This window comes from Aethalodelphis obliquidens, unplaced genomic scaffold (genome assembly GCF_003676395.1).
Source record: "Aethalodelphis obliquidens isolate GAN/ISIS:26980383/991018 unplaced genomic scaffold, ASM367639v1 scaffold65, whole genome shotgun sequence".
NCBI classification, from domain to species: domain Eukaryota; kingdom Metazoa; phylum Chordata; class Mammalia; order Artiodactyla; family Delphinidae; genus Aethalodelphis; species Aethalodelphis obliquidens.
The window spans coordinates 8,433,814-8,458,488 of NW_020838009.1; the positions used below are offsets into that span (position 1 = coordinate 8,433,814).

The 24,675-nt window shown below is 46.8% G+C and overlaps 1 protein-coding gene across 3 annotated transcripts in view; it reads left to right on the forward strand.

Annotated features, from left to right (window-relative positions):
- The window catches only part of HOMER2 (homer scaffold protein 2), a 93,033-nt gene extending 69,364 nt beyond the window's left edge, over window positions 1-23,669 (forward strand). The window contains exons 4-10 of one of the 3 annotated variants that reach the window (XM_027089281.1): window positions 3,964-4,056; window positions 8,882-8,988; window positions 12,830-13,043; window positions 15,082-15,192; window positions 16,375-16,455; window positions 17,647-17,843; window positions 22,531-23,669. In XM_027089281.1, coding sequence (XP_026945082.1) covers window positions 3,964-4,056; window positions 8,882-8,988; window positions 12,830-13,043; window positions 15,082-15,192; window positions 16,375-16,455; window positions 17,647-17,835 — 795 coding nt within the window. In that variant the 3' untranslated portion in view covers window positions 17,836-17,843; window positions 22,531-23,669. Of the gene's footprint in view, window positions 1-3,963; window positions 4,057-8,881; window positions 8,989-12,829; window positions 13,044-15,081; window positions 15,193-16,374; window positions 16,456-17,646; window positions 18,539-22,530 lie in introns of those variants that run through there. The other 2 variants (XM_027089282.1, XM_027089284.1) reach the window with 2 other exon arrangements.
- Window positions 23,670-24,675: the final 1,006 nt, after the last annotated feature.

Genomic DNA, 24,675 nt, shown 5'->3' on the forward strand with positions numbered 1-24,675 from the left:
AGTGAGGTCTGCCTGTGTAGTAGCACTGTCACCTTGAGGTCCTGTAAGGATGTGTGTTTTGACATATGTGTGACAGTTGTTCCTTGCCCCTCTTTTGTAACTGAGAAAAAGAACAGCTAAATAGTGAAGCTGAGGAGAGCTGTAAAATCAGAACTTGTCGCCCGGGCCCCTCATTCTGTATCTGCTATTCTAATCCTCAGGCCTTGTCTTTGCCTTAAAGGTTCCCATGGCCTGTTTTGGAGTTAAAGCTTTTAGAATTTTCTTTTAAAGAGGAAGTGAGTACAATTCTATTTTAAGGTAAGGGCATCTCTTTGCAAATGGAAAATCCAATTAATAAGTGTTTAGCAACTGCTGTGGACAAGACTCTTGGCATTCTTATAAACACCCGAAAGTAACTGGATGTGTGGATTGTGTGGAAATCAGATCTGGGCTCAAGTTCAGGTTTATTATTTACTAGCCATGTGACCATGGGCAAATTTTAACCTCTCTAAGACTCCATTTTCTTTTCAGGAAACTGTACATAAGAATTCCCATGCTAGGGACTTCCCTGGTGGCACAGTGGTTAAGACTCCGCACTCCCAATGCAGTGTTCGATCCCTGGTCAGGGAACTAGATCCCACATGCGTGCCACAACTAAGAGTGAGCATGCCACAACTAAGGAGCCTGCCTGCCGCAACTAAGGAGCCTGCCTACCACAACTAAGACCCGGCACAACCAAATAAATAAATAAATAAAATATTAAGGAAAAAAAAAAGAATTCCTGTCCTACAGAGGATGGAGGGGAGCAAACAAGAGAATGTGTGTTAAGAAGCCATTAAACTTACCTTGTAGACGTGCCTATGCTGAGGGTCTAGGGGAAGAGGGTACTAAGTAGGCCCACCCAAGACAAAACTGTGGGACACCTGGAGGGGCCACCATGATGGGTGTCAGGGGACAAAGAGAGAAGGGCCCATTGGAACTGAAGGTTTGTGCTCTGGGCTGAGTCTCCAAGAGTTGAGCTGAGGGTCATCCCAGATGTTCAGGGTCAGGTAGGAGGAGACAGACAGAATGGAGGCCCCCAAGCTCCATCCAGAGGCAACTTGTTCTGTCAAAGCCCGGCAGGGCTTCATTTGCTGACTTCTTTGCCACTATCTCCTGCTACCCAAGTCTCTTCCTCTATCTGATACTTACACAGTGTTCACACCCCAGCACCTAACCTAGGGCATGGCCCAGCTCACGGTGAAAATTTTTGTTTGCTGAAGGTGTGAATGGTGCTCAGACCATGTTTGTTGACTGAATAAGCATGACCCTGGCTGATGACATGTCCAATCTAGTTTACAAGCAACTTCGAGTAAGACCCTGAGAGAAAGAGACCCTGACAGGCACAAGGACCGTCTGTAAAGAACAATGCTTTTGGTCTGGGAGCCTGGTGAATTGAGATGCTTGTGGGAGACAGCCAGCCCCACCTTCCTAAGCACAGCATGGGGAGACTCCATCAGCAGGTGTGTCTACTGAGAACCACATGCATTACCGTTTTCTTCAAATCACGTTTGACTTTTAGTTGATAGTGGGGTACAAAAACATTTAATATCATACCTTTTAAAAGTTGCATCTTTTAATGTCTTAATAAGATTGAAAGGCATTTATAGTGCCTGCACAAAATCTCTTCCGGGATAATGTTCATATTCCAAGTGATACTCTATCTAGTTCCTAGGTTGATCCAATCAGTTAAGCTTAGGAAGCAGAAAGATGGGGCAGAATACTCCCAAGACACTTACCACAGTACCTTCTTAAGTCCTGAGGTTTGGCCTGTACTTTGACATGACTTTTTTTTTCAAGTGGGCGTAGGTGTGCAGATCTAGAACCCAGAGCCTGTTCATTCACTGAACAAACTTATTTGTGCCTGCCCTCTGCCAGGTGTCAGGGGAGGGTGCAAAGAGGAAAAGCGTGGACCCTGCCGTCAAGGAGTTCACGACATGATGTTTTTACTTACGGGGCCCCTAAAAGGAAGGCGGGTGCTCTGTCCATCCTTGCTAGACCTCACGTCTTTTAAGCAGCAGGTAATGTGATTTTTCTCTGACAGCTCTAGGTTGGTTAAATGAAGCCCTGTAGCTATGGCTTTATTTACAGGCCTGTGGGAGCAACACAGGCCAGCGTTGCCACACTGACCTTCTCTGCCTCTACTGGGTGCTTGGTGGACCAACGGCTATCACCCGGCAAGGTTTCCCAAAGCAGACCATCGTTGTTGGCTTTGTGAAGCACTCAGAGGGCGGCCTGCGCTCAGAAATAGAGTTCTCAGCAAAAGCCACAGAATTGTTGGTGGCCTTGCCACTTGGCCAGCTGTTTTTCGTTTCTCAGCAACATTTGGCTCTCTCTTGCTGTGTGATGTCAGCATTAGCTATCATAGAATGTTCTCTGTTCAAACAACGTATTGGCTGATTAAAATCAGTTGCCTTGTCAGTGACTATAAAGCAGTGATTGATATGACTGCCCTGGGATTTTAAGAATTTTTTTCTTTTAAGAAAATATTAAAACATTTTTGAAAGCAGAGGGCATAGTATAATGGGCACCCGTATGCGCATCACGTAGATTTAACAGTGAACACTGTGCCACATTGCTTCATCTATTTTTATTGCTGCTGAAGTACTTTAAAGTAAATTACAGACATCGAGACATTTCACGCCTAAATACTTCAGTGTTGATCTCTAAAGAATCACATTCCCCCACAACCACAACATCATCAGCACTTCTAACAAAATTAATAATAACTCCTGGACTTCCCTGGTGGCGCAGTGGTTAAGAATCCACCTGCCAATGTGGGGGACACGGGTTGGAGTCCTGGTCCGGGAAGCTCGCACATGCTGCGGAGCAATGAAGCCCGTGCGCCACAACTACTGAGCCTGCGCTCTAGAGCCCGCGAGCCACAACTACCGAGCCTGAGCGCTGTAACTACTGAAGCCTGTGTGCTCTAGGGCCCGCAAGCCACAACTACTGAGCCCATGTGCCACAACTACTGAAGCCCATGTGCCTAGAGCCCGTGCTCCGCAGCAACAGAAGCCATTGCAATGAGAAGCCGGTGCACTGCAATGAAGAGTAGCCCCCGCTCGCCGCAGCTAGAGAAAGCCCGTGTGCGGCAACGAAAACCCAAAGCAGCCATAAATAAATAAATAAATAAATAAAGTAACTCCTTGGTGTCATCTTATCCAGTCCATGCTCACATTTCCCTCCTTGTTGCCCAGAAGTCTTCTACTTGGTCTGTTCAAAAGAGGACTCAGTCCTAGGCTGCACATTGCATTTTGCTATTTTATATCTTAGGCTTTTAAAATCTAGGACTGGGCTTCCCTGGTGGCACAGTGGTTGAGAGTCCGCGTGCCGATGCAGGGGACACGGGTTCATGCCCTGCTCCGGGAGGATCCCACATGCCACGGAGCGGCTGGGCCCATGAGCCATGGCCACTGAGCCTGCGCATCCGGAGCCTGTGCTCTGCAACGGGAGAGGCCACAACAGGGAGGGGCCACAATAGTGTGAGGCCCGCGCACTGAAAAAAAAAAAAAAAATCTAGGACTGTTCCTTTTCAACTTTTTGGATGTTTTTGTGTTTCCTGACATTGACTTGTAAGAGTTCTTGGATCTTTCAATAGGGATTATGAAGTTTTTCGTGGATTCCTTTTGCACTATAGCTAAATTTCTTTTGTTGCATTTGTATTAGGTGCTGTTAGCCAGAGGTATGTGTTTTTAATATTTCGCCATCAAATCTAGCTTCAGTATCTTAGAAATTCGTTCAGATCTGACCTTGGCCAATAGTGGGTTTTTTTGGAAAAAGCATTCATTATATTCATTTCTTTTTAATCTCAAATAAAATCCTTCTTCTGGATTTATACCGGATTTATTGGCTTAAAAGGAATGCAAAATAATAAAGGTAGGTTCTGAATATCAGCCATGTGTAAGGTTAAGGAAATCCCTAATAATTCTTCTTCACGTTCAGTTTGCAGAGAAATTCCAGGAGGTGAAAGAAGCTGCCAGACTAGCCAGAGACAAATCTCAGGAGAAAATCGAGACCTCGAGCAATCATTCCCAAGTAAGTAATTTGTCCGTAAGATGAATGACTGTGATCAGTGCTTGAGACTCTGTTCCTTGTCACTTTTGACAAGAAATAAGAAATTTTTGCAGTAGGGCATTTTGAAAACTTTTTCAACTATTAGACTGCTCACAGTGAGATGAATGTGACATGTAAGAGACTCTTGAATTTTTCAGGATGTGGTGATATATTTTGGATGGAAAACGTTTGATGAGATTAGAGTTAATGCATGTCCCTGGTCTGGGATGTCCTCTGGTCACGGTTTAAAAACCAATGTCAATGGTCTTCCCTGGTAGTGCAGTGGTTGAGAGCCCGCCTGCCGATGCAGGGGACACGGGTTCATGCCCCGATCTGGGAAGATCCCACATGCCGCGGAGCGGCTGGGCCCGTTAGGCATGGCCTCTGAGCCTGCGCGTCTGGAGCCTGTGCTCCGCAACGGGAGAGGCCACAACAGTGAGAGGCCCGTGTACCGCAAAAAAAAAAAAAAAAAAGCCAAGGTGAGGTGTTTTCTTTCTGTGTTGGGAGGTGAGGTCTGCATGAAGGATGCTCATGGACAAATGCAGGTACCTGTGCCCATGACAGAGAAAACTTGATCGATGCCAGAGAGTCCTCGTCTGTCTCCCTATTATAACAAAGTCACGTGGGAGGTGGTATTCCAACAGCTCTGGTTTAGCCAACGTAAATGTGGCTTTGCCAGGAACTGAGTTATCTGTCTACTTAAAAGTGTGATAATTGACTAAAAGGGACCTATTTTAACCTGAAATAAAAATACCTGCCTTCCTGACATCTAGATTAGGGTGTGTAGTGGTAGGTGGAAACCTTGACCTAGTGACAGAGTTATGTGTAGAGAGACAGGGAAAGGGAGACCTGACGAGACGTAGGAGCTGGGGTCTGGGATTAGGGATAAGCATGATGTAAATGCAAGGCAGCCAGGGTTCTGCCTGCCTGGGGGTGAGGTGCACAGTGGGAGGAACAGAGATGCACTTGGAGGTACTGTGGAGGACCTGGAATTCTTCATTAGTGGATCATTCTTAATTATTTATTGTTGGATAATGGGAAGACATTGGAGATGTTTTATGGCTACTGATCAGGAATTGGCATGAAGGTTGCATGCGGGTGGTGAGGAAGTCAGGGAGGAGCTGAGGGCAGGAAGATCGGAGAGGAGGCTGTGGGGTGGAGAATGGCCAGGCCAGGCCAGCCATGGATGGATGTCAGGGCAGTTTGTGGAAAGAGAACAGGAGACATGGGCATCCTGAGCGGTCAAGATCAACACCCTAGACTTGTCCGTCAGCAATAGCTGAAGCTGAATCCTGTAAAAGATGCCCCTATGGATTTATGGAAATGAACGTGTATTAGACTTCAAGTGGGCAGGAACTTTCCTGAATCTTTGTAAGTAATCTTTAATGACATCTAAATGATACTGTTAATTTAGTATTCTAATTATTGTACTGAGTAATCGCTGAGGATCTGTAAAATTGGGCACTTGAAATGGTCCATAGTCTAAGGACTTTCTCTGTGTTTTTGTTTTTGGAATGCTAAGATTATTATACAGTAAGAGTTACCAAAGATATTTTGTTAATGTTTTGGTGTGTTTCTTCCTAATATAGCTTTCCAGTATATCTTGGTGTTACTCTTTTTAATCTTTTTTTAAAAAACTTATGTGTTATGATCCTTTCCTTGTGTTTTCAAATATCCCTTTTCAAAACTATTTTAATGGCTAGATAGTATTCCAGTGTTTGCATCACAACTTATTCCATTAACCTCCTATAATTTGGGACATCGGTGTTGTTTCTAATTTTTCATTAGTATAAATAACACCATGCTAAGCATTCTTGCACACCTTTTGTGCATTTGATGGTTTCTGCAGGATAAATTCTTGAAGTGGAAGTATTGGGTTAAGGGTAGGACTTTTTTTCTGGTCAACAATTTTTTTTTTGGATTTTATTTTATTTATTTTTTATACAGTAGGTTCTTGTTAGTTATCCATTCTATACATATTAGTGTATACATGTCAATCCCAATCTCCCAATTCATCCCACCACCACCACCCCCGCCTCTGTCCCCCATTGGTGTCCATATGTTTGTTCTCCGCATCTGTGTCTCTATTTCTGCCCTGAAAACTGGTTCATCTGTACCGTTGTTCTAGGTTCCATATATATGCGTTAATATACAATATTTGTTTTTCTCTTTCTGACTTACTTCACTATGTATGACAGTCTCTAGATCCATCCACGTCTCTACAAATGACCCAATTTCGTTCCTTTTTATGGCTGAGTAATATTCCATTGTATATATGTACCACATCTTCTTTATCCATTCGTCTGTCGATGGGCATTTAGGTTGCTTTCATGACCTGGCTACTGTAAATAGTGCTGCAGTAAACACTGGGTTGCATGTGTCTTTTTGAATTATGGGTTTCTCCGGGTATATGCCCAGTAGTGGGATTGCTGGGTCATATGGTAATTCTATTTTTAGTTTTTTAAGGAACCTCCGTACTGTTCTCCATAGTGGCTGTATCAATTTACATTCCCACCAACAGTGCAAGAGGCTTCCCTTTTCTCCACATTTGTCTCCGGCATTTGTTGTTTGTAGCTTTTCTGATTGATTCCCATTCTAACTGGTGTGAGGTGATACCTCATTGTAGTTTTGATTTGCCTTTCTCTAATAATTAGTGACGTTGAGCAGCTTTTCATGTGCTTCATGGCCATCTGTATGTCTTCTTTGGAGAAATGTCTATTTAGGTCTTCTGCCCATTTTGGGATTGGGTTGTTTGTTTTTTTAATATTGAGCTGCCTGAGCTGTTTATATATTTTGGAGATTAATCCTTTGTCCATTGATTCGTTTTCAAATATTTTCTCCCATTCTGAGGGTTGTCTTTTTGTCTTGTAGTTTCCTTTGCTTTTCAAAAACTTTTACGTTTCACTAGGTCCCATTTGTTTATTTTTGTTTTTATTTCCATTACTGTAGGAGGTGGATCAAAAAAGATCTTGCTGTGATTTATGTCACAGGGTGTTCTTCCTATGTTTTCCTCTAAGAGTATTATAGTGACTGGTCTTACAGTTAGGTCTTTAATCCATTTGGAGTTTATTTTTGTGTATGGTGTTAGGGAGTGTTCTAATTTCATTCTTTTACATGTGGCTGTCCAGTTTTCCCAGCAAGGGGTAGGACTTTTTTTTTTTTTTTTGCGGTACGCGGGCCTCTCACTGTTGTGGCCTCTCCTGTTGCGGAGCACAGGCTCCGGACGCACAAGTTCAGCGGCCATGGCTCACGGGCCTAGCCGCTCCACGGCATGTGGGATCTTCCTGGACCAGGGCACGAACCCGTGTCCCCTGCATCGGCAGGCGGACTCTCAGCCACTGCACCACCAGAGAAGCCCAGTAGGAGGTTTTGAGAGCTTTTGACACACACTGCAAACATCCCTACAGAAATGTACAATTGTGACTCCCACCAGCAGTGAATGAGAGCGTTTTTCCCTCCCGTTCCCTCCCCAACAAAGCTTTGTTGATTTGACAGAAGAAAAATGTACTTTATTGTCTTTTTAAATTTTGTATTTCTTTACTAGTGAGATTAAATTTTTTTGCTTATTAATTCTATGTATTTCTTCTTCTGTAAATGTCAATTGCATATCCTTTCCGCTTTTTTGTGTTCATTTCCAAGAACTTTATTTTTAACATGGCTAGTTTTGAATATGTACAAAACTAGGCAGAACTGGGTAAATGAACCCCCATGGACCCATAGGTCAGCTTTAACAGTTAGGACTCTATGACCAATGGTTTCATCTGCACCCCCCTCTCCCTCCGTCTTTATTTTAAAGCCAGTCCCAGACATCATTTCATTCATAAATATTTCAGAGCGTCACTCTAAAAGTTGAGGACTCTAGGGGTTTTTTAGTATAGGAATAGTATTAGCGTTTTTGTTTTTAGTATGCATTGAAAATATTTCCCCCACATCGTTGCTTACATTCTGATGTAGTTTATGCACTTTTTTGCGATGTAGAAATTTAGTAATACGTCATTCCCTTCTTGTCTTTCCTTTGCCTTTATTCTTCTTGGAGGCAAAATAAAATCTTTCTAAGATCTTATCCAAGACCAGATGAGGTTTCACCTCCATGTAGAATGGCTTATTACAGCAAACATTTCAGAATATTCATAACATTGCTAAATGGTCGCAGACACCCATATCTGATTCCTGGTGGTTTTTTTTTCAAATGAGTGTGTTCATCTCTCTGTAGCCCCGGGATTTTTAAGTCATCTCAGCTTCTTGTACTTTTTCTCGTAACTCATTCACTGTTTCTTATTATAAAACCCTCCTCCCCCCTTTGTTTTTCTTTTTTTTTTCTTTTGGCCATGCCCTGCAGCATGTGGGGTCTTTGTTCCCCAACAAGGGATTGAACCTGCGCCCCCGGCATTGGAAGCACGGCGTCTTAACCACTGGACCGCCAGGGAAGTCCCTAAAACTCTCCCCCTCTTTTAATCTGTGGTTTCTGTCCTGTGTTATTTAAGGAGATCAGGTATCCGGGCTTGTTAGGTTTACCTGTAAAGTTTGAGTGAAAAGGTTCTGCGTAACGGCCCTGTGTGCTGTCTTGTGGGTAAAATGCACAGACTGTCTGGACTCCAAGTGGAGTCTCCACGGATGGTCTTGTTATTAGTCTGTGGACTTGTCAGTCTTTGCTGCATTCTGGTTGGATGCGTTGGTTCTCCCACACTCATAACCGCACAGTTCCTCATCATGCCTGATTTGCTTCCGCTGTGAGGACAAGCGATAAGGTGTGCAAGTGATTCAGTCTGGCCAGGAATCTGGGTGTGAAACACCATCTTCCACTCAGGCATCCAGCATCAACGGAACGGACGATGAAAAGGCATCTTCTGTGGGTCCTGCCAACACACACCTCAAGTCTGAGAACAACAAGCTGAAGATCGCTCTGACACAGAGGTGAGCATGTTCAAATCCAGGTGCTGTTGTCTCCCAGGTCAGCACTTCCCTGCAGCCTTTCCCACTGGGCAGGGTTTCAGGAAGTTGGGAAAGGAGACTGGGTCCTGCTCAGAGCGTCCGGTCTTGACTCCTGGCCAAAGGAAGACCAGCTGCCTTCATGGTTGTTCTCTGTGCACATCAGCATCTATGTGTGTGTGTGAGAAAGAGAGAGGTATCCCTGTGCTTTTTTTTTTTTTTGCCATGCCACGAGACTTGTGAGATCTTAATTCCCCAGCCAAGGATGGAACCCAGGTCCCCTGCAATGGAAGCATGGAGTCCTAACCACTGGACCACCAGGGAAGTCCCTGTCCCAGTGCTTACGTTTCATTTTTTTTGGGGGGTGGCCCGTGCCATGCGGCATAAGGGATCTTAGTTCCCCAACCAGGGGTCAAACCCGTGCCCCCTACGTTGGGAGTATGGAGTCTTAACCACTGGACAACCAGGGAAGTCCCTGTTTTGGTTTTTGAGAAGCCAAATTTATCATTTATTCATATATGATAACACTGAAAAACATTAAAACCTAAGAAACTATCTTGAAAATAAAATAAAATCTCACAAAAATCAGTAGCTTTTCTATATACAAACAAACATCACGTAGACTATATATTTGAAGAAGAGATTTCCTTTACGATATGAACTAGAACCATAAAATACATGGGGATAAACTTAAGAAATGTACAGGATCTTTGTGAAGAAAACTCAAATGATTTTGAGGGCCATACATGAATAGTTCAACAAATAGAAAAAGTCTATTGGGAAGTGGTAGGAAGCCTCAATATTTTAAAAAGTATCAATTTCCCTTAAATTGATCTACAAATTTAACACAACCCCCATGACGATATCAACAAGATTTTAACTTTTAATGACTATACTAGCTGTGCTTGTGTTTTCCTTGTTTTTTGTTTGTTTGTTTGTTTGTTTTTTGTGGTACGCAGGCCTCTCACTGTTGTGGCCTCTCCCGTTGCGGAGTACAGGCTCCGGATGCGCAGGCTCAGAGGCCATGGCTCACAGGCCCAGCCGCTCCGCGGCATGTGGGATCTTCCCGGACCGGGGCACGAACCCGTGTCCCCTGCAGCTGCAGGCGGACTCTCAACCACTGTGCCACCAGGGAAGCCCTGTGCTTGTGTTTTCATATCTTGAGAATGTGGCCTGTTTCCCAAAGGCTAGGCTGGGTCTCACGGTGTAAGGCTGGCCCCATGAGCACCTTCAGAACTGCGGTCTTTGGGGGTCATTCTGCTCACCTGGCAGGGGACTCGGCCGGCTTCCCCCAGCCTCTCTGTGGCTGACAAGCTGCTTTCCTCAGACCTGCCCCGTTTAAGAACTCTATCATATTAATTCCCCCATTTTACAGGTAAGGAAACTGAGTCCCAGGTGGTACAGTGAGTCCTTGCCCGAGGTCACATGGCTGGTAAATCTTCCCAGAGGCACCCACCTCTGCAACCCAGCCAGCCTGACCAGTGCGTGGAGCTTAATTCCTGTGATCTGACAGGAATTAAGGCATTTCAGAAAGAACATAGGACCCTTAGATTCAGCCCCCTTCTTTGGACCCTGGGTTTTGTCAGGTACGTCAAAGGACAGAACTGTGGCCAGCCTCTCTTACTCATCAGGTGATCTTGAAGACTATTTTTGGTTGAGTCATGGTGGGCTGCCTGGAGGAAAACATTCCACCCCTAAAAATAAATGTTTTTAAATCCCAGTTGAATGGACGAGTGAATTCCGGGAATGGGTGTGAAGCCATTTCCCAGAAATCAGCTCAATCATTAACTCTGAAATTAATCACATAATAATATTTTGCTATGTTTTCAGTCTGTGGTGTTTGAAACCAAAAGTATCTATTTTCCAATCACAGTTCTAGGACCTTGAGGTGGATGAAAGATAATGCAGATTATTAAAATACAGTTGTATTTACTTTTTAAAAAATTAAAAGAAAAAAAAAAGAAGCCTTGAGAGACACAACTCTCCTTAGCCAGACAGTATTGATTAGAAGCCAAAAACTTGCTGTTTTTTTTTCAGAGTGGCTAAGTCTGAGGTGGTTTTTTTTTTTGGTTAATTAATTTTTATTGGAGTTTAGTTGCTTTACAATGTTGTGTTAGTTTCTGCTGTACAGCACAGTGAATCAACTATACATATATCTCCTCTTTTTTAGATTTCCTTCCCATTTAGGTCACCATACAGCATTGAGTAGTGTTCCCTGTGCTATACAGCAGGTTTTCATTAGTTATCTATTTTATACATAATAGTGTATATGTGTCAGTCCCAACCTCCCAATTCATCCCACCCCGCCACCCTCACCCCCTTGATAACCATATGTTTGTTCTCTACGTCTGTCTCTATTTCTGCTTTGCAAATAAGTTCATCTCTACCATTTTTCTAGATTCCACATATAAGCGATATTATGTGATATTTGTTTTTCTCGTTCTGACTTATTTCACTCTGTATGACAGTCTCAAGGTCCATCCTCGTCTCTACAAATGATCCAGTGTTGTTCCTTTTAATGGCTAATATTCCATTGTCTGTATGTACCACATCTTTATCCATTCCTCTGTTGATGGACATGTAGGTTGCTTCCATGTGCTGGCTATTGTAAACAGTGCTGCAGTGAACACTGGTCTCCAAAACAGGAAACAAAAGCAGCGTTGAATGGGACCGGCAACTGAGGGCAACCTGATTCCAGTTTGTTTTTTCAAACTTCACTGATCACAGAGGATTATCATGTGGTTTGGTGATAATGTGGACACATCCCTCGGACCTGAGGGGACCTAGGGTCGGCCAGGGCTCCCTCACACATCCTGCGGTTGGAACCCCAGTTCTGCCCTCAGGGGACTCCCAGCCCCTGTCTCCTCTGTCCTCAAGTCCTCAGCTCTCAAATCTGGACCCAGGCTGTTCGTTTAAACCTGGGGTTGTTGGGCTCCAGAGAGGGGGTGTCAGGAGCTTGTTGAAAGTGTCCGCCGCTTTCATGAGAGTGTCAGAGGGCCCGGGGTCCACCCCAGCACTTCAGAACCTACATCCCTGAGGTTCATTTCAGGAAGGAACGGACATGGGGCAGGAGAGAACCGTCCTGCGGCCAGGGGTCAGTAGGGAGCAGACGGGGAAGGGGTCTCTACCACAGTCTGTGGCTTCATTCTTAGTTTCTTTTTTTTTTAAATTGAAGTAGAGTTGATTCACAATGTTGCGTTAATTTCTGCTGTACAGCAAAGTGACTCAGTTATACATATATATATAAAAAATTCTTTTTTATATTCTTTTCCATTATGGTTTATCCCAGGACGTTGAATATAGTTCCATGTGCTATACAGTAGAACCTTGTTGTTTATCCATTCTGTATATAATAGGTTGCATCTACTAACCCCAAACTCCCAATCCATCCCTCCCTCAGCCCCTTCCCCCTTGGCAGCCACAAGCCTGTTCTCTTATGTTTGTGAGCCTGTTTCTGCTTCATAGATTAGTTCATTTGTGTCATATTGTAGACTCCACATAAGAGTGATATCATCTGGCATTTGGCTCTGTCTGACTTACTTCACTCAGTATGATAATCTCTCGTTGCACCCATGTTGCTGCAAATGGCATGATTTCATTCTTTTTTATGGCTGAGTTCATTCTAAGTTACATCTCTTCCTTCTCTGAGAATTCTGTTCTCTTCTAAAGTGATGCTTTGAGAAAATCACCCAACAAGGCAGCATGTTCCCACTAAAGGGAGGTGCCAGGCCCGCTCAGCACGTGGTTCTCGCTGCCAGGCCACCGGCGGGAGAGGGTGTGGCCCCGAGGCATGGGCTGAGGGGGTGGCCGGGTGCCCCCTCCACAGGGCAGCCGGGTGGACGGTGCCCACCCTCCCGGTCACCGCCTGGCCCCCGCCCTGCAGCGCCGCCAACGTGAAGAAATGGGAGATCGAGCTGCAGACCCTGCGGGAGAGCAACGCCCGGCTGACCACGGCACTACAGGACTCGTCGGCCAGCGTGGAGCAGTGGAAGAGGCAGTTCTCCCTCTGCCACGACGAGAATGACCGGCTCCGGAACAAGGTGGGGAGGGCCGGGGTGGCCGTGACCTTCCTCTCCCCACTGCCTCCCGCTTGGCCTTCGGTCCCATGTCCCAGGGGCAGGAGGAAGACCCGCTGCTTCTCCCTTTGTCCTCCCCTCCGCCTCCCTGCCTGCCTTAGTGGGAACGCTACTATGTACAGAACTGACTGATTACCTTTCCTGAACCCAGTTTTAAAATTGCAATCGCAAAGGAGAAGAGAAATCAATGGGAGATTGCAGCTTTGTCTCTCGCAAAGATCACCCTCTGATGCGAGCTGTGGGTTGGCCTTTCGTGGGTGGCCTCCCTCTGGCATTTTCTGTGGTTCCGTGATCTTCGGTAGAGAAAAGGGATCCAGAGGGTGAGTGAAGAAAATAGATTCAGGAGATGGTGAGGCGTGATTGCTCAGAAACCCTGCTTCCCTGCAAACTGCTCTTTCTAAAAATGTGAGATAGGCAGCAAGGAAAGGAATACGGCCCTTGACGTGTGAGGTGGGCGGATGCCGACGGGCCTCGTGTGCCCTCTACCCTCCTACCCTGACATGGGGGCTTTTCAGTTTTTTTCAGAATTCACCCACGCCCTTCCCTGTAATTAGTCGCTCATGCTCTGCTGTTGGGCTGAGTTGATGCGGTTGTTTTAGGGTTCCCAGGTGAGGTCCTGGGGTTGCTGTGCTGTTTTGCTGGTCAGCACTTTTATCCCACAGTCGGTGAACACAGTCTGCTCCGTAATGCAGGATTTCAGGGTACGGGTCGCATTGAGATTGGTACTCGCTCCCCTTGCCCCCGTTTATAACCCGCCCACCCGTTCTGAGTGGAGCCCCTGGAAACCACTCCCCTACTTCACGTCTTACTTTGGAGCAGGTGGCATGTGAAACTGCCTCGTGTCGTTTTTTCATAAAGTGCTGATGGTGAGGGGCGCAGGCCAAGTGCTGACTCTGCACCTTCCCTTCTGAGGCTGGGCTCATCTCCTTGGCAGAGGGATTGATCGCCCTTTGTTTCTTTTTCCAAGGGCAGAGCTGAGTTTCTCACTTCGCGTCTGAGTGTAAGAACCAAAGAGCCGTGCGGGGTCAGGGCGGGGGCGGGGGGGGCGTGGAGGAAGTGCGTGCAGTGGAACCTACTCCCCGTGCGGAGCGTCAGCTTCCCTGGGCGGGAAGCACTGGGAACTTGATTCCCAGGGCGGGATGTGGACGTTGGTGGGATCTCCGGCAGCTCCTGTGGCTGGAGGTTCAGATCCTGAGGGCTGGTGCAGGTCACCTCTAAGAACTGTCCTCATGTTGACCACCTAGTGCCCTGCACCCTGAGGACTGCCGCTGCCTGCTTGTGGGGAACCCCATCAACATGGTGCTCTTGTGTTATTTGCTGGTTACACCCCTGCCGTCCACTCTGCACCCATGCTTTGGCCCCTGGGAAATGCCCAGTGTCAGAGGTGTCAGGCTTGGGAAGGAGAGAAAGATGCACTCTGGGGGTGTACCTCAGCCTGCACTTGTCATCTCTCCAGGAAGAGGCCCACGGGCCAGGCCCCTTCTGCGTGCATCAGTGGGGAAAGGTCATCTTGATTTAAAACGTTTGAAATGTCATCGAGTCCCAGTTGGTAGCCACTGTCCCACAGAGTTGCTCGGTTCTCTACCCTGCTCGCTTAACCCCTTGAAAAGCAACAGAATCATTCAGGGCATGATTAAAATGATGTGACAGTCATTCTGCGAAGAAGCAGATAGATTCATGGGACGTCTGGTCCCGACTTGTGACAGATCCTTAAAGCAAACCTAAAGCTACCGTCCTGTGACTGTGAGAGAAAACCAGAGGCCCAGAGCATACTGAAGCCAGGTTTTGTGACTTCTGTGGCTTTGTTGGTGTTAAATGAGGGCATCCTGTGCCCACAGGAGCAAACAGCCCAGGGGGAGCCCCGTGGGGTTTGTCTGTAGCCACAAGGAAAAATTTATAAGTGGGTTAATTTATGGTTTACTTTAAAAGAGCTGTAGTGATCTTTTGTTTAATGACTACAGTAAACTGGCATCCCTGCTTTAACATGTGATATTCATTAAAGATTGACGAGCTGGAAGAGCAGTGCAGCGAGATAAACAGAGAGAAGGAGAAGAATACCCAGTTGAAGAGAAGAATTGAGGAGCTGGAGTTGGAACTCCGAGAAAAGGAGACGGTGGGTCGTGGGGCTCCGAGCGGTGCTGCTTGGCGTCCCCTGGGCCTTGGCGGGTGATCTCCACCCAAGGACACGGCAGGCAGCTGTGGGGCATGTGACCGGCCCTGGCAGCTGCCCGGACCTCAGCACAGAGACAGAGCCAAAAGCTACACCAGGGCACAGATAGTCCAGAGCAAAGGCCTGACCGTTACCCTCTGCAGCCTCCTTGTTGTACTTATTCTATAGTCAGTCGCTCAGGTCCAAGAGGGAGCTGAACATTTGCAAAAGCACTCGGAAACTTTCACAGGTGGTCTTTTATCAGAAGTTGCGTTCTGCCGTCAAATTAATGCAGTGAGAACCCCCTGTCACACAGTCATTTATTTTCTGGGGGACGGGACAGCTAAGTACAGCAAGTCCCCTACCCACGAACAAGTTCCACTCCAAGAGTGCACTTGCCTAAGTCCAGTTTGTTCGTAAGTCCAACAGAGTTAGCCTAGGTATGCAACTAACACAATCGGCTGTATCCTACTGTACTGTAATAGGTTTATCATACTTTTCACACAAATAATACATAAAAAACAGACACAGAAACCAAAGGAAACGTTTTTAACCTTGCAGTACAGTACTTTGAAAAGTAGAGTAGTACCAGCTACATCACTGCTGCTTCTACGCTTGCTTCCGGACATCCTGGGCATGAAATAAAGACACTGTAGTACTGTACTCTATACAGTACTGTACAGTAAAGTACACAAACGCACAACCACTTGTCGAGGATGCACGCACGTGACGATGTACACCAGACATGTGAACTGACTTACATGACTGGACATGTGAACGCACATTTGCATCTTTGAAAGTTCGCAACTTGAAGGTTCATATGTAGGGGACTTACTGTATACAGAGGGTGGAGACCATGGGCAAGTTACCAATCCTCTCTCAGCCTCGGTTTCCCCATCTACGAAACAGGAATCATACTTCTCTTTTCATGGTGGCGTTCAGCCTTCATGCATTAATTCATGGAACATACTCAGCCTTTAGAATTACCTCGTGTGTTAAGTATAACATCATCGCCATTATTATTTACGCAGACAACACAGGTTCCAAAAGCTGCTTCCATTATTGTATGCACGAGTTGGGGATTTTCAAGAATACATTTTATCTGACTTGCTTTCACATTCTTTTTCCAATTTCTGTCTCCTGTAGGAGTTGACAGACCTCCGAAAACAAAGTGAAATCATACCTCAGCTCATGTCAGAGTGTGAATACGTCTCTGAGAAGTTAGAGGTAAGGGCGGGGAGCACGTCCACCTGGGCTCAGATGAGAAGGCATCCACTGTGTTACCCATTTCTCTGAGGCGTCTCCCTTTCACGCCTGGCTTGGTAAAGAAAAGAGACTTTGTATTCCTAGAAAGCCAGCGTAACTACATGCCAGATGCCAGCTTTCCTCCCGGGTGCAGACTCAGCAGTGTTTGTCTTCTGTTTTCTCCACTTATACGAAGGTGTCCTGTGCATAACCATAGTGTAGGTGACTGTTTCCTGCCCACAGAAGTCCCTACAGAACCACAGAAGGGTGCGAAGCAGGGGACAGAAAGGAGGGCTGAGAGCCTAAGATCCAGGGGCTATTGCACCTCCCCAGCCAGTGACCTTGGACATGACCTTGGACAGCCCCCCGCCACCATGCCCCCCCACCCTGCTGGCTTCAGATTTCTGATCCACCTGCTGCATTTCTGAAGGAGCATTTTCAGGTCCTCCTTCACCTCCGAGGTTCTCCTCACTTCGAGAGCTCTTTGTTCAGGTATACAACCTTGGTATTAGTAACTGGTTCTTGTACACCCATTCAAAAATTCTCATTTTATGCCCGTAAGATGAAAGCTCTTATTTGGACTCACAGCGGTCCCGCCATTGGGAGCTTCAACGTCTCCATGGCAACACCACAGGACGGACAGAGCACAGACCTACTGTCCCTGCGTCTGGCACGGCCAGTCCTCCCTCGCTGACGGCCAGAGGCTGGCCTGGGGCCAAGGAGACCTCGCCTTCTCAGTGGAACCGGGAGAAACAAGTCACTCTTCCATTTGTGCTATTTCTCACTCTCTCCCAGAATGGAACCCAAAGGGGGCCTCTGCTGACCACACTGGGCTTGGGGCTGAAAACCCCATGTGCTGGGATTTCAGGCTTCCTCTGCTGGGCACTTTGTGAAAGCATCACTTAGCACCAGGCTCCCTTGGGCAGGATGCTGAGTTCTGTGTTCTCTGTGGGGGCATCGTATTAAGGCGAGATGCTGGCCTTTGGTACCTCTGCCAGAGAACAGCAGGAAGGAGGGGCACACACCTGATGCCAGGGGGGTGGGGGCAGGACACTTAACACTTCCAGGAGGCAGGCCCGCCCGAGGGGGACGGACAGTCTGGCTGTCTCAGGTCTCAGCGGGGCTCCTCCCGCTCTGTCCCCAGACCCTTCTTTCTCTCTCGCTTTGCTTCAGGCGGCAGAGAGAGACAATCAGAACCTGGAAGACAAAGTGCGCTCCCTGAAGACGGACATGGAGGAGAGCAAGTACCGCCAGCGCCACCTGAAGGTGGAGCTGAAGAGCTTCTTGGAGGTGCTGGACGGGAAGATCGATGACCTGCACAACTTCCGCCGGGGCCTCTCCAAGCTGGGCGCCGACAACTAGGGCTGCGCGTGAGTCCCCAGGGTGTGTGTGACACAGAGTAGCACTAGGACGTCCTCCCGTTCACGTGGCTTCTGTAAATGCAGGCGCGGTTTGTCACGTTTCCAAACCAGGGGTGCCGTCCACTCTCTCCTCTCCAGAATAGAAACCTCCCCTTGCTTCTCTGGCCTTGCGAGGTCATGGACAACTGGACGATTCTGACTCAGGAATCCAGAACTAGGTCTACCTTAAACATTTACGCAGTCAGGGCAGGGATGTTTATAACTTTCTTAAGGGCTGTTGCAACCATATGAACTGGAAAAGTATTTTCTAATTCAAGTATGAATACCCTTTCCAACTCCTGTTTTTTTGAGTAGCGTTCAGAGTGTTCGAATGTTCACCAGGCACCAATGCGTGGGGCGTGGTGATAGCAGTTTTCCTCTCAGTATATACAGAGATGCTTTAAAGCAACCACTGAGTAGAGACTTGTCCCAAGAGAGAAAACGCACTTCTGGTGGAGGCGTTTTCTGGCAGGGGAATCGCCTGCATCCACTCCGCCCACTTCCACCCGCCCCCAGTTTGTAGGGTTGCGACAATGTTCCTTTTCTTGGTTTTAATTTCTGAGCAGGTTACTGTGCTGTGGGGACAGCATGCAGCGAGGGTGCCTAGCACAGTGCCTGGCACAAAGTAGGTGCTTAATAAATATTTGTTCATTTAAACGTATAAACAGAATTTAGTGTTTTCATCACATCCCCCATCAAGCCCCTGTTGGACAGTCCACCGTCCTGGTGCACTGGGTCGTTATCAGGCATGTATGTGACTTTGTGGACAGACTCGTGGGTTGGCTCAGGTGGCCCTGGGGCCAGGAGGGTGGCAGTGGAAGCAGCAGGAGCTGGTCTGAGGCCCCCACCTCCCAGCAGCCCATCCATGGTGCTCTGCCCCTGGGGGCCTCTGACACTGAGATCACCCTTCCTTTCCAGGAGTGAGGCCTGTGGCCTAGGGATTCTAGGACCACTGACTGACCCTGGTATAGGGGCTGCCCAGGACTTGGGATCTAGGGTGGGATCCTCTGTTGGGTTTAGACAATTGAAAAAGAAATCACACAGGCCCGTGAGGGAAGGAGTGGGCTCAAAGTGGCTGAGCCTTGGCCTTAGAGGAGTTCTGCCCAGGTCTGCCTCCTCCTGTTCCTGCTAAGGAAGGGACCAGAGCCATGGACCTCTTCTCTCTTACTGAGTTTCTCAGTGGGGCCAGTGGACATTTCATTTGCCCCATGCATGGCAAGATGGTCTGAATCCCTGGCCGTCGGCATTTCTAAATCCCTTTGAAGGAGGGGGAGGCTTTGCCGCCCCCTTACCTGCTTTGAGGACCACTAAGAGAACTTCCCCCTCTAGAAGGATTTTCTCACGCATTAGAATTGCTCCCTGCTGAATTGTTCAGATAAACAATAAAATAGCCTGAGGAGGTGGGTAGAGTACACACGGATGTGACCCGGGCCCCAGGGTGACTTTACAAGTCCTGCTGCTCTCTTTCGTGTAGCTGAGACCATCTCCCTGAGCAGGGAGGTCTTATTTAGGATGGGGAAAGCACCAGGACATGTAGGGGAGACCCGCAGGCTGAGTGGGGCAGCTCTGGTGGAGTTCACTGGGCTGGTGGCAGATGGAAATGGAAAGCGTGGTCAGCCCTCCTGCTGATTTGTGACTGGGCGCTGCTGGCGCTGCCCTTTCCCTGGAGCTCCAGATGGCTCTCAGGGCAGTGGTAGCAGCTCTACTGACCTGGAGATCAGAGAGCTGGGCTGGCCGTGAGTTGGCCTTGTGGCCCAGCAGGGGCTCAAGAGGATTCTTCTCAGGCTAGGCCAGTCCACCTGCCCAGGAGCAGCAGACACTGGCATTCTGAAACCTCAGCTTGGGTCTTCTGATGCCCACCACCCCTGTCTATGCGGCAGCTTATTCATCCAGAAGGAGCTGTCTTGACTGACTGGACATGCTCAGGTGACGTATTCATCGGAGGATAGAGTTGTCAAAGCTGCTTGCACATTCCGGGCAGTGACTGGAGAAACTAGTGGCAGCAGTAGAGCCATTACCACGGTGGGCTGCTGTGTCCCTGTGCAGTTGAGACCCATGACCCCCGCTCACCAACCGTGGAAGAGTTTGGTGAGCGCTTGTAGGCAGTAGGTGAGGAGCTGAGAGCCCCACGCTATGTGGCCCCAGACAGCTTTACACCATGCAGCCCCGGAGCTAAGAGCAGTAGGGGTTCCTCTAAAGGAGAAGCTAAGTTGGGCTCAGCAGGGAAAGCACACCTTTACAAAAGCCCTGGACTTTCAGTTCCTTCTGCTTTTCTCTAAAGGTCTTAAGGTTTCTTCATTTACTTTCTTTTTAAAAAAAAAAAAAAGGCCTGGGGACAACCTAGACAGTCTGTCGAGAGGCTAGCCCTGTCTAACAGCCTCGGGATATAAGGAGAATGACCCGCTGAATTCATCCCAGTTTCCCTTGAGCCAAGCCCTCATTTGTTAGGACGTCCAGCTCCAGTCTCAGCACTGATGCCCTTTGGTTGGCGTGATCTGAAGCCAAGTGCAGGCAGGGCATAACCCTTGCCTCACAAACACCCCAGCCCAGTCGTGCTGCTGGGGGATTTAGAGCTAGGACTGCGTCTTTGTTTCCAAGTGATGTCTCCTGATTTGACATCTCCAAGACTGGCTGCCTGAACCTCAATTAGCTTTTTTTTTTTTCCTCTGCATCTGTGAAACCTGGGGCCTAAAAAAAGCAACGGAAAATTTGGAATCCTTTAACCATAATGATCCTTAAAAATAATTTTCATTCCAAGTAAAGACCCACTGGATGCGTGATACAGTTGAGAGCGGCAAGGGGAGATAAAGTCTTCCTAGTGCCTCGGGAATAGAAAACCACCTGAGTGACAGGCTGGGACAGTGTGGTCAGGCCTTGAAAGAGAGCCAGCGTCCACATGAGACCCAGAACTTGTACACTACCCTCCCTTCCACGCTCCCCTGCATGCCGTCACTTTAGACCTCAGCTGGGTGAGAGAACGGGGCAGAGATCATTCCCCATTTTGCAGCGGAAGCAGAGACAGGTGACTCACCCTGAGTCACCCAGCTAGTGAGCAGCAGCGCGGGCTGCATCTGGGTCTCCTGAACCCTGGTCCAGTGTCTTTCTACGAGTCATGCTCTCTTCTCCCTTTAGTGACCTTTGGGTGCCAAGAAAAAAAAAACTCTCTTGTGTCCTGATAAGAGCACATTGCAGTTATACTGTTTTAACATATGTCCCCAGCAAATGACAACTTATAAATGAATGAATCAGAATTACATTTACATTCATTACAGCAGTAAGTTCCACTTTTGAATGATTCTGCTTTTGTAGGGATCTTTCCAAGAGATTGTTGGTTAAAATGATGTTGGTGCTTTGAGAGGCCAGAGCGATGAGACACATTTTGAGTTCTTCGTTGATGGCTTTCGTGGAGGCAAAGCAGTTTGTTCAAAACAAGCAGGAGGCCCCCAAATGGCAGAGCAGTAAACAGAGTGATGGCAGGGCAGGTGGGGAGTGGGGGGATTGCCCATCACTGCCCAGCCCCTTCCCAGACAGGAGCCAGCACTGGGGAGGGAGCAGACCAGCCAGTGGTTAGAGCAGGTTGAGTGGCACCTGACGGGCCCCGGGAGGAATGTCCACAGCGGGTAGTTGGTCTCCATCCTGCAGTCTCATCATAGACATCTCTAGACTTGGGCGGCCCACGGGCACAGCCTGGATGGCGGTTGGCTAATGCCTGGCCAGTATTTACTACATTTGACATAAAACATCAAATAAAGGGTGCGGGATATAGTGCTACTCAGAGGCGTCACGATCGGCCTGTTGTAAAAGGACTCCTTTTCTATAGGCAAGACTGCTTTTCAATAGAAATCGGGGGCAACTTTGGGTGAGAGCCAAAGCCAACCGCAGGGAGTGCCAGGGACGTCAGGTGTGGCCAGCTGTGCCCTTAGAAGGCAGGCAGCCGGGATGGGACTTAGCAGAGGCGCTTGACAGAGGTTGCCCTTTAAGACAGAGCTGGCCGCTGCATTCTGCTCATTGTTGAAAGTGGCCCTTTGTGCCATGTGTCCATCTAAAAGCTATGGGTTCTTTTATTCACTCGAAAGATCACTGGATTTTGAAGCACTGGTGATTTAAACTAGAAGCCTGCAAATCAACATCCATATATATTCTTAAATGACATGCATGGTTTAAAAGAATTCCAATTTCTGCATACATAGTTTCCCCCAAATAAATATATATTCTTGGGATGGTGGGGGTGACGGCATGGAGAGAGAATCCTGTATAGAAATGTGTGTTGTTTTACGTGTCTTTTTCATACACCTATCTCAAGAATATGGGTTTTTCCAGTTCCTCTTTAAATACCAGCCAGGAAGAAGGTGATTATGGTAAGACTTTGGCAGCCAGATGATATGATCTAGTGAACTTTTGGAGTGTGTGTGTGTGTGAGTGTGTGTGTGTGTGTGTGTGTGTATGTGTATGTGTATTGGGGGAGGAAGCAGCAGGGGGAAGCAGGAGAAACGACAAGGAAGGGTTTTCAATTAAAAAATATATGTATAGCTAAGAGGAGTCTTTAATAATCCTAGCGGTGATGTTATATGTTCTGGAATCCGTCTTTGAGAAGAGCTTGTGGGTCTTTTGTTTTGAGCGGAATTGTACAGTGCCCTACTCTCTTTGACGAATGCAGAGCCTTGTGAAGAGTGCCCCCACCCCCAGGCCACACAGACCCCGGGTGCACCTGCCAGGAGCCCAGAGAAACCACGGTGGAGTCCAGACTGTGGGACATTTTGGCGGATGACTGACAGGTCCAATGATATGCAGCTGTGGGGAATGTGTCACTGTTCTTACCCTATGGACCACTTTTAATATAAAATCCTGACTTTAAATAAATTGTTGTAGCAATGTCTTATGGTGTGACAGACAGTTAGGCACTTCTTGCATCAAAGGTAAGAATTTAACGATTAGCATGAGGTGGATAAATGGACTCTCCCAAGAATACTGTTTTTTTGTTTCTTTTCCCTTTTCAAATGCCTTTTTGGTACATAAATAATATATACTTTTCTAAGAAGAAATGAAAAAAATCACCTGTTATTACACCATCTGATTATAACCACTGTTAACATTTTGGTATATATCTTTTCAGACTTCTTTTCTATGCATCTATAGCTGTTTTATTACTTTTTTCATGAGATACAATCATATTATACATATACTGTTTTATAACTTGCTTTTTTTCCCTTTTAACACTATATTGTAAATATATTTCTATGTCAGTAAATATGTAACAGCATCATTTTTAACATCTATGTAGGTTGTACCTTGGGTACTTGTTTCCAGTTTTATACTGTTGTACTCAAGGATATGACGGAAATCCTTTCTTCTAACACCTTCATGTACGTTTCAGAATATTTACTTAGGATAACTTGCTAAAATTGGACTTGCTGGCTCAAAAGCGTAATGGGTGCTACAAGCACTGCTCCGTCTCCTCCTCTCCCTCCTGGGCACACAGGAGATGCCACTTACCAGCCCCTATAGTCACTCAGGGTCCTGGTGCTAATGCTGGCCAATAAAGTGTGAGCAGAAGTGACATGTGCAACGTCCAGGCTGAGACTGTGAGATGCCCCCATGCAGGTCTCCAGTCTTTCTGTTGCCTTGCCCCACAGGTGGTGATGTCCCAGTGCTGGAGCCTATGTCAGCTGGAGCCTTTGTCAGCCTGGGTCCCTGAGTGACTGTGTGGAGAGCTCCCCTTCTCCCATCATGACACCCCCCTCCCCACTTGTGTGGATTTGTACTGTGAAGAAAGAATAAACTTTAAGTGTTATACTATTGGGATGTCAGGGTTATTTTGTTACTGCAGCATAACATATCCTGACTAACAAAAAGGTACGCACATGTTGGGGACTTTTAATATATCTTGCCTCAAATTGCCTTCCAGAAAGATGATACCAAATTATGCTCTCACCAGCAATGTGTGAGAATGTCCGATTCCCCTCTTTCACACTGGTGTTCCCATGGGGACTGGGGGGGCTAGTTTTGATATGCATTTTTTTGATGACAGTGTGACCCTCTAACCAACATATTTATTAGACTATATTCTTTTGTCATTTACCTATTCGTCTTCTCTGGCCAATTTTCTCACAAGGTGTTTGTGTGTCTCATTGATTTCTAAGAAGTTTTTTTTTCCCTATAAATATTATTTTCTAAAAGTTGCATGTATTTGGGGCTTCCCTGGTGGCGCAGTGGTTAAGAATCCGCCTGCCAATGCAGGGGACACAGGTTCGAGCCCTGGTCTGGGAAGATCCCACATGCTGCGGAGCAGCTAAGCCTGTGCGCCACAACTACTGAAGCCCGCACACCTAGAGCCCGTGCTCCACAACAAGAGAAGCCACCACAATGAGAAGCCTACACACTACAAGGAAGAGTAACCCCTGCTCACCGCAACTAGAGAAAGCCCGCACACAGCAACGAAGACCCAACACAGCCAGAAATAAATACATTTATTTTTAAAAAAGCTCAATATATGGCTTAGATTGAAAAAATTTTTTTTTTAGTCAAATCTATCTTTTCCTTTATGGTTGCTGCCTTTGCTGTCATGCTTTTGAAGATCTTTGCAATTCTGATTCCAAGGTTGTATGAATTTTCACCAGTATTTTATTCTTGTACTTTTATTGTTTTGTTTAAGCAATTAAATCTATGATCCATGTGGAATTTATTTTTTAAATTACCCCAACATCACTTACTGGGAAATCTATCCTCTCTCCACTGATACAAAATCCCATTTTCACTATATATCCAATCCTTATATTTCTTTTTTTTTTTTTTTTTTTTTTTT